This window comes from Archocentrus centrarchus, chromosome 19 (genome assembly GCF_007364275.1).
Source record: "Archocentrus centrarchus isolate MPI-CPG fArcCen1 chromosome 19, fArcCen1, whole genome shotgun sequence".
NCBI lineage: Eukaryota > Metazoa > Chordata > Actinopteri > Cichliformes > Cichlidae > Archocentrus > Archocentrus centrarchus.
In genome coordinates this window covers 18,359,719-18,377,718 of record NC_044364.1, presented here as the reverse complement: position 1 = coordinate 18,377,718, position 18,000 = coordinate 18,359,719, and the positions used below count along the sequence as shown (strand labels likewise).

The 18,000-nt window shown below is 43.0% G+C and overlaps 1 protein-coding gene across 13 annotated transcripts in view; it reads right to left on the bottom strand.

Moving 5' to 3' along the window:
• LOC115798265 (microtubule-associated protein tau-like) overlaps nucleotides 1–16,253 on the bottom strand; it is a 31,892-nt gene extending 15,639 nt beyond the window's left edge. For 2 of the 13 annotated variants that reach the window (XM_030755063.1, XM_030755065.1), the window contains exons 1-3: nucleotides 16,103–16,249; nucleotides 6,878–7,012; nucleotides 415–438 (exon numbers count right to left, since the gene is read on the bottom strand). In XM_030755063.1, coding sequence (XP_030610923.1) covers nucleotides 415–438; nucleotides 6,878–6,995 — 142 coding nt within the window. In that variant the 5' untranslated portion in view covers nucleotides 6,996–7,012; nucleotides 16,103–16,249. Of the gene's footprint in view, nucleotides 1–414; nucleotides 439–2,603; nucleotides 2,676–3,243; nucleotides 3,331–4,892; nucleotides 5,049–6,877; nucleotides 7,013–16,102 lie in introns of all 13 variants that reach the window. The other 11 variants (XM_030755051.1, XM_030755056.1, XM_030755060.1 and 8 more) reach the window with 11 other exon arrangements.
• Nucleotides 16,254–18,000: the final 1,747 nt, after the last annotated feature.

The window sequence follows — 18,000 nt, the reverse complement described above, 5'->3', positions numbered from 1 at the left end:
CACGACGCTGCCTCAGATGGGTTTTGTTTCTCCTGATGGTGACGGGTTGTGCAGTGCTATTTTTAAAAACTTTATAAATACTTTAAAGACAGATTAATTCAAATAATTATTCATGTAAAATGATTATATTTACACATTACATAAGTTTGTTTTTAACTTTTCGTACATAAATGCAACATTTCAGTGCAGCTGTGATCACATTTTTAAAGAGCTGTGTTTTAGTTGTTAAATGAACAGATTTAAACATTCAATTCATGTGGTACACTCCAGACTCTTTAATACACCTGCAGCAAATCAGAAATAATATAAAAGTAATTTAACATTAAATGGAACAGAGATCAGCTCCTTCATATCTACCTCCTGCAGTAAATAAATACCATCTAAGCACAATCAATCAAACGTAAAATCGCTTACCTGTTGAAGCTGCTCCTCCTGCTGCTGATTGAACATAATGAGACAGATGGAAGAGAGAGAGCTCGGTCAGTAATGGCTTTCTGTCACTGATGTGTGATTAATACATTCACCCGGTGCAAAGAAATCAATAAAAGCCTGCATACAGCATGTCTTCAGTTAAAGCAGAAAGCCCACAGCAAATACCAGTCAGATATCATTCAAAAGCATACAGATGGATATGCAAACACACAGCAGTGTCAGGTTTTCTGCAGCAGCACCACACTTAAAGCTGCTGCTGCTGCTCCGTGTGGTCCTTCCCACCACCGGGCATCAGTTTAACAGATCCCAGGAGCTTAAACCTGCCTGTGGTGCGCTCACTCTGAAATAGCCAGGATGCAACCATCTTTTTGTTTTTAAAAAAAAAAAAAAGAAAGAAAAGAAAGGGCGACATGTCTGCTTATGATCATGTTGCAGTTCTGGTATGAGCAGCATAGAAGCATCTGGGAGGAAGCATTAAAGCAAAGAGCAAAGTAGAAACCAAAGAATCACTCTTTTCCAATCATGATGCTGAAAGAAAACAAGCTTAATTTTACACTCAAGACACACACACACACACACACACGCACACACACAGCAGGGGGCTTTGGTCAGACTCTTTGAAAAATACACCTATTAGGTTTCTTTGTAGCGTTCTCTAAGAATAAAAGTCTCACATCCGGGGGACAAAGAATGCACTTTCCTCCATATGATTCACACAGGTGTCCTCTGGCACCAGACGCAGTGACAGCATCACATTTTTAAATGTTTGAACCAAAGCCACTGCTCTTTTCTAAACCTCACCAAATCATTTTGGTGCCTTAAACTAACCGAACACTGTGAAAGCAAACTGCTACCAAAAACAGAATCCAAAGCAGAAAGTGATGCTTGCAGGTCTGTTGGATGCACTGCAGGGTTTCAGAAGCAGCTCTCTGCTCCGTGCTGCTAAAAAACATGCAGGTCTCATTTGGACTGAAGCTGTGTCACGCTGCACAGAGGAAATAAGGAAGGTATGAAGTCAAAGAAGAGCCGGCACGTTTTCAAAATAAAACAGGAAATGCTCCTGGTGTGACCTAAAGCTTTGAGAAGGATGGGATAAACCTCATCAGAGGGGCAAGGTTAACGACACCCTGGCTCGAGTAACACTGGAATTATGGCAGGTTCTTCCAACATTCCCACAGCTGGTGCGTCAATGCCAACATACACTCTGTGGAAATCTTTGTAGCATTCGAGGAGTTTCTGACAAACAGCTGTGTTTAATACCACTTTCATATATGTATATGCATAATAATTAGCCAATATAAGCCACCGTCAGCTAGTTTAGCTTACAATAAAGATAGGAAACAGAGTCAGCAGGTAGCTGAAATCAGGAGGTAGCTAAATCTCAGTAAGCTTGATCAGAAAAAAGAATAACCACATGGCTGAGCTGCTTTCTTTTTTAACCTTTATTTAACCACAGCATGATACTCAATAATATCTTTGCTGAGACAAAATTAACCGTGCAGACTGTAGGTGCCCAGCCCTAAACCTGAGCTGCAGACACGTGAGCACAAACCCCCTTTTTATCCTCACTGTGAATGCACGCAGTAGAAAACAAAACATGTTTTATTTGTTCACCAACGTCTTGTGCTAAATTAAGACAGAGGCTGTGCAGGACACAGTTCTTTACTTCTACCACCCAGTAGAATAAAACTACTGTGTGGTTTGGTCTAGAGTCAGGACCTCTATCCACTATCAAAATCATTAAAACTCACTGAATTTTCAATCAGTGTTCACATTTGTGTTTGTTATGGAATTGAGCCTTTCTTGGTCCTGGAGATACCCCTCTTCCCAAATCTGGGACCAGCGTGGGTCTCCTGATTGAGAGTGCTGTGTTTGACGTGTGCCACCACCGTGCACTCAAACTCAGATTGTTGGGTCTTTGTGCGGCCTTCCTAGAAGAGCTTCTGTGGTTAATGTGAGGGTGTCAGGCTGCAGTGCTCCCACTTCTCTAAGCTAAGCAGCTGCTGGCTGTAGCTTCACATTTACCATAACAGACATGAGCGTGGTATCAATCTTCTCATTGAGTACGTGTATTTCTCAAAGAGTGCTGCCATCCTTTTAATGATGCTCGGGAAACAAAAGGATGCACAAGCAGCTGGAAAGAGGCAGCAGCTCAGCGGCCGGAGGTGTACCGAGTTGCCCCTCGTCTGTGCACGAGGCGGTCTCTGTATCTTCAGCGCCTCCTTCCTCTGCAGCCATCTCTGCTGTTGGATAAATGGATCTCAGTCACACAGCAGCAGGAACTGTTGAACTCAACATCAGGTTCACACAGCTCAGGCTCCTGATGTTGTGTTCACTACCACAAGTCAGTACCTGCAGAAGCTGTTAAACTGATCAAGGAGGCTTTTCAGCCCGATGACCTTCCACCTCTCTTTGCTTTGGAAAAGCTGCCAGTCTCATTATTTATGATCAAAGCCTGATCGACCCTGGATGGACTGCAGCTACTTTAGCCAAATCTTACAGGCACAGACGGCCATTGTTTTCCATGTTAGTCACTGATGTGTTCATGCTCACTGGCTCTTATTGCACTCTGACTGTGGTAACAACACAACGACATGTGCCTCACTGTAATATCAGGCAAATGAAAAGGTTTAAAGCAAGAAAACTCACATTTAAAATCAAAAAAAGGTTAGAGTTAGGTAGCAAAAGAACCCAGGAAGAGCATTTCTCTCTCTCTCTCTGAATAAAGAAGATAAATCGGGTGATGATTTGCACACAAACTGAACCATGCTCAACAAGCTGCAGGCTTCATGTCAGCACAGGCGGGCGTACCGGGCTGCACCGCGTCATCACACCGGCTGCTCTCTGGCTCACAGAGTTCAGATTTCACGCTGTTTTCACTGAGCGCTGCTTCGTCCTCTGCAAATTAAAGGTAAAACGGAGGTCAAACCAGAGCTAACCATGACAGGAACGTGGAAACCCGAGCAAGCACGCTGCACAGAGGTCAGCTGTAAAGCAGAAAATGGTTAAAACCATGCGCAGCAGGCTGGCACTTAGAGCCAGAATCATGAAAAGTCACAGTAACACAGACGTACATTCACAGCTTAAAACACTAATAAAGACTAAAGATTGAACTATAGAGGAGCTGCTGCCTCATGAAGGATTCTGATGCAGTCGGGGGGGGGGGTCAACCACAGTCTTACTACGGGGCGCACTCAGGGGCGGAGCCTATCTAACAAATTGAAAACAATTGAGGCCAGATTTGGTGCCTTTGCTTTTAAAGATTTTAAAGCACAAAAGCGAGTATTTAACGTCTGCGTGAGGATGAATTCATACTCGTGGGCTCAAACTTTTTTAGCCTAAACTTGTTTATATTTTAAAATATTGAAGTACGCTGAACGATGTCTTAAACCAATAAATGACTTTGATAAAGAAGGTTAAGCTTTCCTGCCTCCTTCCAGCCGCTGTGACAAACATTAAATACTCCTGAAAATCAAACTGCCCACTTTTTCCTGACAGCGGGACTTTGAGACGAATATTTAAACAGGAAGTTTCTTTCTGTACAGACAAAGCAGGGATGCTTCACCATGGCAACAGAGAAAATGGAGCGTTTTAACCCTGGCATCCGGAGGCGTGCCGAGTTCAGCGAGCAACTGCGAGATCTTTTTCTAAACCTAACCGGGTGGTTTTAATGGTAATTAATAACCTTAACCCCAAACCTGTCCCATCATGTTTCTAATAATTATGAGAGGATAAATCCAGAGATTACATTACAAGACTGCCTGGATCTGGAAATTATATTTTATAATTATGAAAAAGTGATTTAAGGTAACGAGGTCGTAAGTCTTCCCAACTTACAATAATGAGACCTTTTAGTACAAAATTACAAAAACTTCCAGATCTCTTATGTATTTTATTATAATTATTAGTGACATCCAGTCCTATGAGTACATTAGAAATGCCTCTGAATCTCCTAATTGTGAGATTTTAACTCATATTTATGAAGTATCATGGGAGCTTTATCAGAATCATGAGCTCCTTTTCCTGTAATTATTAAAACTTTTTTCTAGTAATTCTGAAATAAATCAACATTGTGAGATTAATTACAAACTCTGTTTATAATCTCTAAATTATGAGATCTAATATTTTATAATTAGCAGACAGTAAATGTGTATTTTAAGATAATAAGAACGTGCAGTCCTCTTGGTTGTGAAATAGTATGACTATCTTAAGGAATCTTATAATAATAAATGATTTTGTGTTTGTGTTGCACTTCCTTGCAGATTATTAGATCCAGTTTTAAAGGTAGTTCAAATATTCTGAGATCACTCCAAAGCACCATCATAGGACTCAATGCTCCAAAGATCCTTTAAACCAACTACAGCCACAGTAGTCTCACACTACACACACACACACACACACACACACACACACCACTTTCCACACACTCGTCTGTCTAAAGAGCTCAGTGAGGTACTCACTTTGTGTTTCAGTGCTGATAAACGTGTTGTTTACGGCTGCAGATGGACCTGAGTCTGTGCGCTGCTTCCTGTCAGCACATAAGATGATGGGAAATGGAAACGGGGAGAACGAGTGCACTAGTGAGGGCTGTAAACTGGGGAAAGCTAGGCTACGTACTAATTAGCCGTACAGTTGATTTGGGTTAAAAAAAAAGGGGGGGGGGGGGGGGGCAGAACACATTGCTGAGAGGTTGATGATTCGCTCTCCGATGAATAAATCTGTCCAAACAAAACGAAGCTCACATGAAGCATCTTCAGCTGCATTTCTGTGCGCGTTTCAGTGGTTAATGATCCTTTTAAACGCAGCGTTAGAGGCCTGATTGTTTATGAGCAGTGGAACTGGATGGAGACTCGTTCTCAGGGGTCTGACCCAGATTACAGAGCACAGTGCAGCTGCAGTCAAGCATGTCCTCTATCCATTATGTAAGGAGAGATTAAAACAAAGCGCTGTAGAAACTCTGGAGCTCGGCCTCCACCCCAGCTCTGCGCCGACTGTCACTAACTGTACTTTAGATTCTTCTCTTTGGCACACTTTGATGTATGTTCAGGGATTAAAGCTTTAACCCAGAGAGAAACCCTTCCAGCTCCAAAACACAGATACTACGTCCATCTAATATGTTGTTCAGACTTACTCAAATGACATTTCATGCTATAGTTAAAGTGCAGCATTCAGTTATAACTATATGAACACATACTGGAGTTTATCATTTGGCACCTGTGTTAAATTAAGTGTTTAAAATCTGCTTATATAACAGGCTCCTTTCATCAACGCTACAAAGGCGATAAACCCACCCTGAGGTGTGTAATAAACCCACCCTGAGGTGTGTAATAAACCCACCCTGAGGTGTGTAATAAACCCACACTGTGTGTAATAAACCCACACTGTGTGTAATAAACCTACACTGAGGCGTAATAAACATACACCGACATGTGTAATAAACCCACACTGGGGCATAATAAACCCACACTGAGGCATAATAAACCCACACTGAGGCGTAACAAACCCACACTGAGGTGTAATAAACCCACAGTGAGGCGTAATAAACCCACACTGAGGTGTAATAAACCCACAGTGAGGCGTAATAAACCCACACTGAGGTGTAATAAACCCACAGTGAGGTGTAATAAACACCTCAGTGTGTTTATTAAACCCACACTGAGGTGTAATAAACCCACACTGAGGCCTAATAAAAATAAATGATACAAAGTCTGAGAATCAGTGATGATAGATTTATCGATGGGTGCTCTCACTCTTCTCCAGCCTCCTAAAACTGAGCTGGATGCTGGGCCTGATCGGATAAATGCCTCACACGGGCTGATCCCAGATTTAAAACCAAAACCATCACAGTGGATCACCTGCAGAGATTGTCATACTACAAAATTTCTGAAAAACATCTGAGGAGAGAAATACGCTTCAGCTGCTGAATCAGTCTTAATGTCTGAGTGAAAAGGGCCAGTTTTTTCAGAGGCACTGCATTACACCGGATACCCCTGACTGTATAAAATAACCTGCTCTATGCTTATATACTAACAAAGAGTCTCTGTCTCTCCCCTCTACTAGAGTGCACCGTACGCCTGGCTAAGATGGAGAAGTGTGGAACTGACCCTTAGATACATAATCTGTTGTATCCTTGGAAACTGTACATGGGCAGGTTGAACAAGACAAAAATAGTCATCTCTGAGCTACTCGTATGAAATAATGATTATAGATAAAGAAAAAGAAGTGGCTCAGATTTGAACCAAACTGGAGCAACATCTCAAAACTCTCCATCATCAGACTGTTTTCCATCCCACCAGTGGAGCTCAGAGGATTCAGAAGGAGAGCTGGAACTGGAGGCTCATGCTGGAAAAAGATCTTATTAGAGACACTTTACGTTCATTTTTGGTGAGTGTGGATTCCTGTGTTGGACCCTATATTGCTTCCAGACGTATTTCTAGTGTCTGACCTTTCATTTTAACGCCGTTCTCCTGGTGGTGCTGATCCTTGATGGTCATGTTGGCTAAGGAGCTGCTCATGGTGTCTCCAGAACTGTAGCTGTTCGAAGCGTTGTTCATGTACTCCATTAGAGTCACAGGTCAGGCTGCAAAAACAAGCAAATGAATGAAGTACTGAAGGTCCCGGGTGTGTCACATTACAAGTAGCTGAAAGAAAGAAAATGGCTGTAATGATGGCGTACTTAACAGACACTTTGTCTTCCGGCATGCAGAACAAGTCTATCACCACAGGATGTAAACAGACACTGTGCCTGCAAAAACCCTGTTATTTATACATCCTGACGTGGGGTCGGCGCTTCAGGTTACAGCCTCACAGACAAAAATAGTCCCCTCTGTCCATGTGCACGCTGTCCTCGCTGTGACAGGGCTGCACTTCCTAAACAACCACTGACTAACTGCAGTTCAGCCATGACAGGCAAGTCATCAGGATGCAACAGGAAATAAGGCCCACCACACTGACGCTCCTTCAACCACTGACATGTGAATTGCATCCAATCTCATAAAAAGAGGATTACATATCAGATTAAATCCAAGCCTCTGGTTACATCAGCACTTTTCAGCTTGAATCATATTTTTCCCTCACACACCCAGCAGTGTGGAGAGCTTATGGCTCCGTGTTTGTTTGGTGATGCAGATTTGGCAGCTTTTGGCCTTCGGGTTTGCCCTCATGCCCACTTTGGCACTTGAACACAACAGCTTAATCTCTTAGATGTACAATACCGCTTAAAGCGGGTATTATGATAGTATATAAAATTGTCAAACTACTCATAGAAATAAATCAGCAAATGCAAGGAGTGCTGCTTCTAATGGTCTGCAGTGGGGAATGAAACAAAGGTGATTTCTCTAAGAATAAAAGTCAAAGTTTGACCCATTTAATGCTTCATCCTTTTCTCTGTGACTGCATTTAATCAGCAGATACAGCTACTCGCTACTTTACAGATTAAGATTTGCATATAAAAATGCTATGAGCAGCTTATAAAATGATAATATTATAGCTTGTGAACACTTATTTTTAAAAAAAAAGCCATGTCTAGCCCCCTTCAGCTACCTTCTGCTGCCCTTGCTTCACCTCGGTCTTGTCGAGGGGGAGCAGTCTAAGGCCCCAACCTCCTGTCTCACCAATCACCTCCTCCAGGTCTTTCAGGGGGATACCAATGCATGCCCAAATTAGCTGAGAGACATAATCTCTCCAGCATGTCCTGGATCTGCCTCAGGGCCTCCTCCTGATAGGACATCATCCAAACACATCATCCATGAGACGTGCTGGCCAGAAACACCTGAACTCTCTTCTCTGACATGCACACTTTATTAGGGATATCCCCTCTGTATGACATCTAAGAGAGCCAATAAGGTGCCAGTATTTCTGCATTTTCTCTCTGGTTTGAATATCAATATTTTACTTGATTCACACTTTTATTCATTTTTCTCTAACTATATCAGCTATGATGCCATCTGATGCAAATGTGTCCTTAAGAGCAGCAGCAGTTAGCTCCTCCACCCTCTGAAGGCGTGCTCGGCTCAGCTGTGCGACCTTCCCTCTCTGTACCTTCACATCTCTTGATCTTGGGTACATTCGGCACAGATGGCAGGAACGAGATCAGGCTTCAACACCACCGAGAGGCAAATCCAACAATGGATTCATCCAAATACCTGCTCAGCTTCCATGACAGCAGCAGAAGCCAACCCCTTAACCAAAAAACCCCAAAAAATAACCGTCACTTACTGCCCGATATTCACAGTGCATGCTCAACATGTGCAATGTTTACAAAGCACTCTTTAAATGTTGTAGCTCACTGTTTGGAGCAGAAGAAAAGGTGGGTGTCAGCTGGAGTTTTAAAGGCTGCTAACCTTCCAGTGGACCAATCCAGAGACAGCAAACTCTGATTAGCCAATCACAGGTCTCCACCAGTCTCAGCATTAAACACACACCCACACACACACTGTCTGCCACGGCTGTGAAGATACAACACACACACATGATGGATGACTATTACATCACTCTCTAAGGCCAACAACCAACCAGTGATCAACAAAAACTCCACAAAAGAACAAAAACATCACAAAAATCATCCCATGGCATTTTGCTGGTGACAATAACAGCAAGAACGCAACTTGTTTTGTCATGTCTAACATACCTGTCCTGCCACTTTACTCAGGTATACAATAGATATGCTGGTTTCTCAGCTGCTGTCCATAACATACAATATATACACAACAGTGCAACATAAAGAAAAACACGCACCTCCTGCTCATAAACACGAGCAACAGATTTCTGAGTGTAGTTTTCATCAATAACAAATGCTTCTTGGAGCTCCTTTAAGTGCACATTTGAGGCACTTTTTATTTTAGCAGCATTTGTTGACTACAAGAAACACGAGGAAGAGTAAATCCTCATTAAAATATGAGGAGGTCCCAAAGCATTATATAAGGAAGAGTGTGTGCCATAGAAGGTCTAATGAACAGTGTTCTCCCAGTCCTTACACCCTTCCCAGACAAAAGCCTTCATTGTAGCGTTACACATGACAGAATCCAAACAAGAAGAAGAAGAAGGCAGCACTCTGGCCAACAGAGACAATCCCTCTGAGAGGCCGTGCACTCTGCATCCGGGAGCTCAGACGGTTGGAGAGCAAACAAACTCGAGGCTGATAAGAACTAGATCCTTTAGCCGATAATCATGTGTACACAAGGGCTGTACATTAGTCTGAACCATGGCTGTGTTTAATGCTTGTTCCGCAGCCTGAGACAGTGGTAGCTCCATCAGTGTAAGGCTGAAGTATGTAAGAGGTCTCAAAGTACAGACACTAACAGCCTCGTGTTAGTGACACTGATTCTGTTGGACCTGCTCTAAAAACAAAACCCCTTTCCAAGAGCATTTCTAAGCACTGCACTAGGCCTCTAAACTTTACACCACTCACTTTGCTCATAGCGCTGTGGCTGGGCAGAACTAAAACACACACACACACACACATTTCACCTGCTGCAAAAAGGGAACATGACAGCAGTCTTTGTCGCAGCTTCATGAGGGGGAAAAGGCTCAGAGGTCTGCTGATGCAGCTTGCTCCTCTCGGGGGCGTGTGAAAATGTAATCTTGGCACAGACCTCGGGTCTGCAAGGAGCTCAATCAACAGGGATGTTGACACAGCTCCAGGAGCTCCGAGCACTTGGTGAGACAAGCAGTCTGAAATTAGGGGTGTGTGTGTGTGTGTGTGTGTGTGTGTGTGTGTGTGTTTAGCTCAAATTCAGAGCAAGATGCACCAACATAAAACACTTTATTTCTGGTGTTTTTTGTTATGTTTGCAAGACAAATTTCCCCGGTGGGACAATCAGGGCCAGATTAACCATAAACTGTATATAGTGATGGAGCCACTGTTTTGTTACCCATCAGTTTTGGATTCAACATTTTGGCCACTATCATGTTGGTTTGTTGGAAGCAGAAGTGAGCGTATTTGAACCAGAGGATGGAGTGCTACGTCATCAGTATTTTACAAGCTGCATCCATGAAAAGTACAGACACACATCTGCTAGGCAGCTCGAAGCATCCACCTCATAAATCACTGGAATTTCATTCATCAAAACTGAAGCACAAACTGCCTGGATCGACTGTATCACATATTTGCCATTAAAATGCTTTAAATAGCACCATAAACACAGTCGAGTGGTCCAGTTAGCAGTGGTGAAGACATCTGTCAATCACAGTGAGCAGACTTTGATTGACAGACAGATGAGTTATAAAAATGTTAAGCTACCCTGTACGCCTGTTAGATTTGTATCCGGCTGTGGACGTGTTTATAGCTGCAGTAAAGTTGGACATATTGAGATGGGAAGCGCTTGTTCTGCCCCAAATTGCTAATTTAATTAAATTCTGGACAACAATTTTTGAATGGCTTTCCAAAACTTTTACCAGAGACATTAAACCCGGTCACTATGTGGTCATATTTGGATGTTCAAAAGTATCCAGGGCCTTCAGTTAAATAGTTTCTGTCAAACAAAAATGCTGCTCACTGGGTGATTTGAGCTTCTTGCAGTGATAATAACGAATGCAAAAACTGCAGTTCCTCTAGCGGCCACCTAAGGCTGGCTCCAAAAACAGGTCAATCCCCACAGAGTCTTACATTAGAATCTCTAACTTCACAGAAAAAATATGAAGGTTTTGGTCCCTAATATTCCTTTATTGATGAATAATAATCAGGGTTAAAGTTTATATGACTGATTGAGGGCCAGAATGGGTCAGTAGCTCTCTGCTACGCCTCATCTCTGCTAATGTGAATCACTGAGTGGGACCTCTTCACTGTGTTTGTGCTGTTTTTGGAGCTTTTTTTTTAAAGAATTATCAGACATCTTCGCTCCGGTTTTAATGAATAAGAGACTGACAGACTGATCGAGTAAAGGTCTCAGCTGCTTTGAGCAGAATATCTAAGCTGGGATGTTCATTAGGCATATTTTCTGTAATCAATGGCAGAAAAACAAAGATATTTGATTTACACCAACATAAAAGAAAGAAAAGCAGCAAAATTACGTCTAAGAATCTGAAGCCAGATTATATTTATTTGACAAATCCCAAGAATCCTCATCTAATTTAGTGCTACTGACTAATGCATTCAGTTTGTAACTGTTTTAGAGCTAAAATGGCTCACACTGAAAAACAAAGGCATTCGTCTGATGCTGTGTACGGGCCTGCCGGATCACCAGCCCTGCATGTAGCTCAGCTGAGAGACGAGGATGCTGCTCTCATGCTTGATTGCCTCTGTATCTCTGACCTACTTTCCTCAGCATTCGCTCTCTCCCTCTCTCTGCGCTCTGGACCAGCCTCCAGCAGCCAGCACACACTGACTCTACCTTCCTAATGTGGGCCCAGCCCTGCAGCGAAGTGGCTGAAGGTGGAGCCCGTTTCCATTTTACCATTTGCGTCGGAGGGGAAACATCTTGCAGGGCCGGTCTGCGCACGGCACCACCCTGCCGTCCCGCATCTACAAGCAGCTAATGTTTGCAATATTTCACCTCCTGGATTTCAGCCACGCCCTGCCCTGCTATCTTTACACGCATTCCCCTTTCAGGTTACAGTCACTCTGAACTCATACATCAAAATAACTGGCACATAATCAATGCCAGACTTTTAGTTCTAGGTTTCAGAAAAGTCAAAGACAAACCACGACATTTCTGAGGTGGCAAATATGCAGTATGGAATTCAAAATATGAGGAATTCATGTTTTCATGGTGCAAACTGTTAAGTAATCAGACACATGTTCACAATAAACACACACACGCGCGCGCGCGCACACACACACATACACACAGGTCTCCTGGTGCAATGAGCCAAAGTCCTCATCAGCATGGTGCCAATTAAGTGTGCAGAAGAATGCAGCTGAATTCCTGCTGTGGCATTTCTTCTTCTATTTAACGAGGCAGCACATTCAGAGGAAGACATCTGAGCAGCCGCGTTGGTGAGACATTACACCTCTGTGAGGTTTCACTTCCAATAAACTCCAGTGAAACTCAAATCAATCAAAAAGGTATGCTATAAATCAAGAACAGGATTTAGATTTTTGCCACATTTTGTGAAATGTCAAAAATGAGTAATTTCTCCCCTTGTTCAAACTCAAATACATTCAGCTTTAAAGCAGAGAAAGCAGCAAATCAACATCTTTGAGGAGATAAAATCTCTGAGCTATATTGTCTTATAGCTCAGCTAACTGAACTCTAAAGCCAAAGACAGTAAACCTGAGTAACTTTTAGTAAAGCTCCACTCTGCAGACGTAACTGCAGTGCTGCTGTGGTGCTCTGCAGGCAGGTCCGTCCACACTGAGGCCGGCCGGCTGGATGCGGTCACCTTTGGACTTGAGCCCAGGTGAGGCAACAGGCCGTCAGGCTTTGCTAAATGGAGCACTTCAGTGTGGATTCATTTCATAATGCCTGGTGCTTGAGGCCATGATACTAAATGTATGATTCGATGAAGTCAGCAGTCACATTAAGGAGAGTGATTGATTTATTTTCAAAGAGCCGCTCTAACATCAGCCGGCATCTTTAACCACATTTTTAGGCTTTAAGATGAGATGAGATCTTTTGAATTTGTACTGATTTGTATCGCTCTATTGGAAAGTAAAAACTGTCTGTACAGCACATGCCTGCATACCTGAATGAATAGCAGGTGCGTAGGAGGAAAATAAAAGTACAAAGTACCATCATAAAGTTCTGGACTTTGTAATTAAAATTAAAACCCACGCCTGATTTAATCCCCTTCAGGTTCTGCTCCTCGTGCCACTGCTAGTGTTTTAGTTTCTAACCACTTTAACACAGGCTTGATCTCCTCTAGCCAAAAAATTGATTTGAGAAGCTGGCAACTAAGACTGATGACAAGTGATGGCACTTGGTCCAGATGTGCACAAGCAGTCGACCCTGAAGGGGATATCAGCTAAATTAAATCAAGTATGGGTTGGGCTTTTTATGGATGGAGTCACAGCTTTTTAATTGCACCTTGTACTGTACTTGGATACTTTTCTTATGGATAACTGCTAATATAGCAATGTAACAATATTTAAGTTAAAGTACACCCACAATCAGACATTAGTATTAGGAGTAAATCCACAAAAACCAGCAGTACTCCTGTGACTAATATGTTATGATCCATCAATGCTAAAACGACGGTGCACGAGGAGAACAGTTCATATTCATATATAGAATCTAAACCTGAGGGGTGGTGAGCTGATGGATGAGTGAGCTCTGCTGAACAAATCTGCATCCGTCTCATCGTCCTGTCACGCCTCAGATGATTTTACTTCTTTGTGCCTCAAACAGCTGTTTAAATGAAAACATCTGAGCAGTTTGGAGCAGAAATATCTCTGCTGAGAACAACAAACCACAGCTACAGTGAGACAGGAGAGTGGCTGTGCAAGCTGATCGTGTCTGTGTAAATTCTTATTATGTAAAGTGTCAGAATAATACATGCTGCAGGGTGAAAAGCAGAATATTTCCCTTAGAAATGTAGTAGAGAACATAAGAGAACACAAGAAGCTACCAAGTTGCATTATGGGAGGGAGCAGGTTTGACTCCTGCTAGTGATTAACAGTTATGATGTCACTGATTTTGATGCTCACAGTCTACACGTAAGATGTTCCTGAGACCCAAACTGCAGCTACTGTCAGTATATAAAAATGACTTTCACACAAACGTATGATGTCAAATTAACAATCACACATCTCAGACATCTCAAAGCTAACATCTCGACCTGACAAACAGTGTTTCAGTATTTCTAACCACATACATATTGGTAACTTTGTGAGCGTCTCCATAGCAATTAGCAATCTCGTGGACCCCTATTAACCCACTATATGCTGTGAATGCAGTTCTATGATTATATAAAGGAAATAACTCTCATAGGCATTGACAATGAAGGGTTACGACCTTTGAAGTTCTGCTATGATTAAAATATGATACGTTCCGTGTTTTCCTGTTAGACACAATCTTTTATCACCATCGTCTGGCCTCTCTGTAGTTGTTATCGTGCTTCATATTTCCAACATTCACGTGCTTATATGCATACAGTTAGAAGTGGACCTGGGACCCTGCCTGGAGATGTCGACAGGAAGTTGCCAGCTTTGTTGTGCTGGTGATCCAGCTTCAGTGATGACCTACAGTCCTGCAGGCAGCCACACAACCTTAGGTGCTCGTTTGATGCCCAAATCCGAAGTAAATAATATGATATACTCTGCAGGTTTCACAGCATGCACACTTCATGGCCAATCGTGTCCAGCAGTATTTTTGGAGGGGAGGAGCCCCTCTCAGACCTCACTGTGTGCAGACCAGCAACATCTAATGTCTAAATGCTGCAGAAATTTGCAGAAGGATGTCTGAGTCTATTATAAATGCAAGAGATGAAATGTGTCGCATTGCTTTCAACGGATGATCTGGCCGGCTGGAATGGCTCCCAGCTGTGGTTACAGACTACAACATGCCCGCTCCTCTCAACTGTAATGGTTACAGAAATCGATGCAATGAGTGAAAAGCCGTGAGGGTGGGAGAGAGGTGTGTCCGCGGCAGGAGACAAGAGCGTCTCACTTCAATATCCATCCACCAAACCGCGGGTGGAAGAAAAAAAGATCAGATATTGTTTTCATGTGGCGCGTATAAAGGGTTCATGTTTACAGGCTTTCATGCTCCTACTGCGGGTCAGACCGTGTCCGCTGAACCCGGGAGGATTACCCAAGAGCCCATATGTGTCAGATAAGCAGCCTGGTTCACTGCTCTGGCCGTGTGACAGCACACACGGAGCTCTGCTCTCTCAATAAAATGAAAAAAATGAGAGAAAAAAATGGGCTTGGCATTTGCGCACAGGCGCCGCATCATTCCCATTCCCAACAGTATCCGCTCTCCCAACAATATAGAGACGCACGGAAATCAATCAAATACAGCAGAAGCAGCTCTTTTTACATGTCAGGATCTGACATTGTGAAATAAAAGGAGTGTTTGTGAGGCAGCTATCCTACAGAGCATTTAGGCCCCTCAGATGCAAGAAAGAAGCGAAAGATCCAGAATAACGGGAGAGGCGGGGGGGGGGTCCGTACACACAAATTCACACTCAAACCAGACAGCACAAAGAACAGGAGTGTTATTAAATGAGAGGAAATATGAGCGAAATAACAGCGCGGTGTTGCCCCCTGGGGTGCTTTAATAATGAGATTAGAAATACTCTGGAGGATTAGTGTCGTTACCACATCCGAGCGGCTGAACCGAAAGCAGGACCTGCTCCATCTCTGATGGAGACATTTTTTTTCTCCTGCCGGGAATGAGGAGGGAAGACGGAATACGCCGTATTAGTGGGGAGGTGACTGGTGCGATGATGGCTGCAACAAAATCTCGCTTGTGTTTATCGTGGATCGATGGAGGATACAGACCGCGAACAATGAAGAGTGGGATTGTTCAAGCCCTCAAAAACACGTAAATGAAGAGGATCTGTGGGAAAAAAACGCGTCTAGTTCAAGTGCATGATATTTCTATAGGTGAACCGCGCACAGGCCCAACCTCTCCCACCTCATGCACAAAATATTAAGTGACGAGACGAATGCCGATGCTGAATTACGACGCGGCGTTTGTCCCGCATGCCGCCCGCTCTCCCCGCGGTTTCGGTGTGATTGCGGCCGCACTGGGTCGGTTAAATCAAACAAATGTCCGGCTTTTCTTACCTGAGTGCAGACAGCGGTGTCGTCTCTTCAGCGGCAGTCGCTCACCGGTCGCGCACAGCTTCTCCTCGCAGTGCAACCGCAGGCCGGAGCGGGGCGCTGCGGAGCGGCGCTGACTGCATGTCCTGAAATGCAACCTGTGCGCTCGCAGCCGCCTCCACCATCTGCTTTCAAGCAGGGCGCAGACAAAGAGGCGCAAATACGAGGAGAGTTTATACGAAACCCACTGCGGCCCCTCCACACATATAAAAAACAGTTACACAGCATATTAAAAGCTCTCCCGCATGATACTGCCATCATTGATTTATTTTTTCACAGTTTTAGTTATCATTTTCTTTTGTATCTACATACGAATAAAAACATTTTAGCGGCCATTTGGTGGCTTTAGGATGTCTTTCAGTCAAATTCAAATTCCATTCAAATAGTTCTGCCCTATCTGGCTAAGAGCAACAATTACAGGCTACTTTTCTACACTCTGTAGATCCACATGTGCCCATTTTCAGGCCAGTAACACCTGCACAGTATCTAATCACTATGAGGACACCTTTGAGGGGGGTAGCTCTTTCATTCAACAACTGAACACATACATGTGGATCTTGCAGGCATCTTTCGCATAAAGGGATGCACGGTCACTTCAAAACAAGAAGGTTCATAGTTTCAGTGTCAGCTGGGCCTTTCTGTGAGGTGTTTCGATCTTCTTCCTCCCACAGTCCACAGACGTGAACTCGCCCTGGCTCTGGACGTGAGTTTGAATGAACGGTCCTCTCTCCGTGTTGGCCCTCCAGTCTATCCATGATGACAGATGGGTGGCTCAGCCCTCGTGACCCTGAGCTGGAGTTAAGAAAGTAATACTGTGGATATTTTGAAGACAGTAATTTTAAACGGAATCAGTGCTGCACCTCACTGCTGCTGCATCAGAGCAAAGAGGAGAGTGGGGGCTGTTAGAGGAGCACAGCTACATTTGAGCCAAACGTTTGGCTGTCCACATACTTTTGGTCACTCGGGGTAAAATGTGTGCGGATCAAAAATGTGTTTAAACATAACGATAAATTTCTCTTAATGAGTCACATATTGATGTAATGTTTGGATGCATTCATGCTTTTGGTCATGTACATCTTATTTCTGTCCATTCAATGATCTGTTCTTTATTCTGCTTTTTGTTTGGTGCTGTGATATATTTGACAATAACTGTGACATTTAAAAATTAAATATTGATGTTGTGTTTACATTACATGTATGATAGTATAATGTATACTAGTATAAATAATGGTGTCATCTTTTCTTTGCAAACCATCTCCCTACCTTTGCTTTTTGAGTGGTGAGATTCTCTTATTGTAACACAATATAATAATATGTAGCATAATATAAATGTTTCATGTTATGATTTATAGATTTTAAATGGTCTTTGGTCACTTTATCAATAAAGATCAGTTTTCTGTGAATGATTAGGTCCTTTAAGAGGCAGCAGCCTGATATAAAGACTGTGGGTCATGGGGACGGGTCAAATTAGATGAACTTGTTTTAAATGGCTTAAAGTTAATTAAATTACCGTCTGCCAATCAGGCTCTTCCATCCCACCTACTACAGTCTTTACACAGACTAGATCTAGATTTGCCCATATTATTTAACACTCATGTGTTAGTAAAGTAAAATATGTTTTTCTCCTTTTGAAAGATCACTTTTTTTTTCTCAGCTCCCGTTACTCACTTTAAATGTACCTGAGACAGTCGCATGTTTGCATTCAGCAGCTTTCCAGCAGACCCTGGCTGATGTTTCCGGGACTTTCCCATCAAAAAAGAAGGTCTAAAAGTTGCAGATGATTCTATGTGAGAGCTGCATCAACATGTTCACGTTCAGTTTTTCAGACATGCACTGAAAAAGTAACACCAGATTTAACCAGA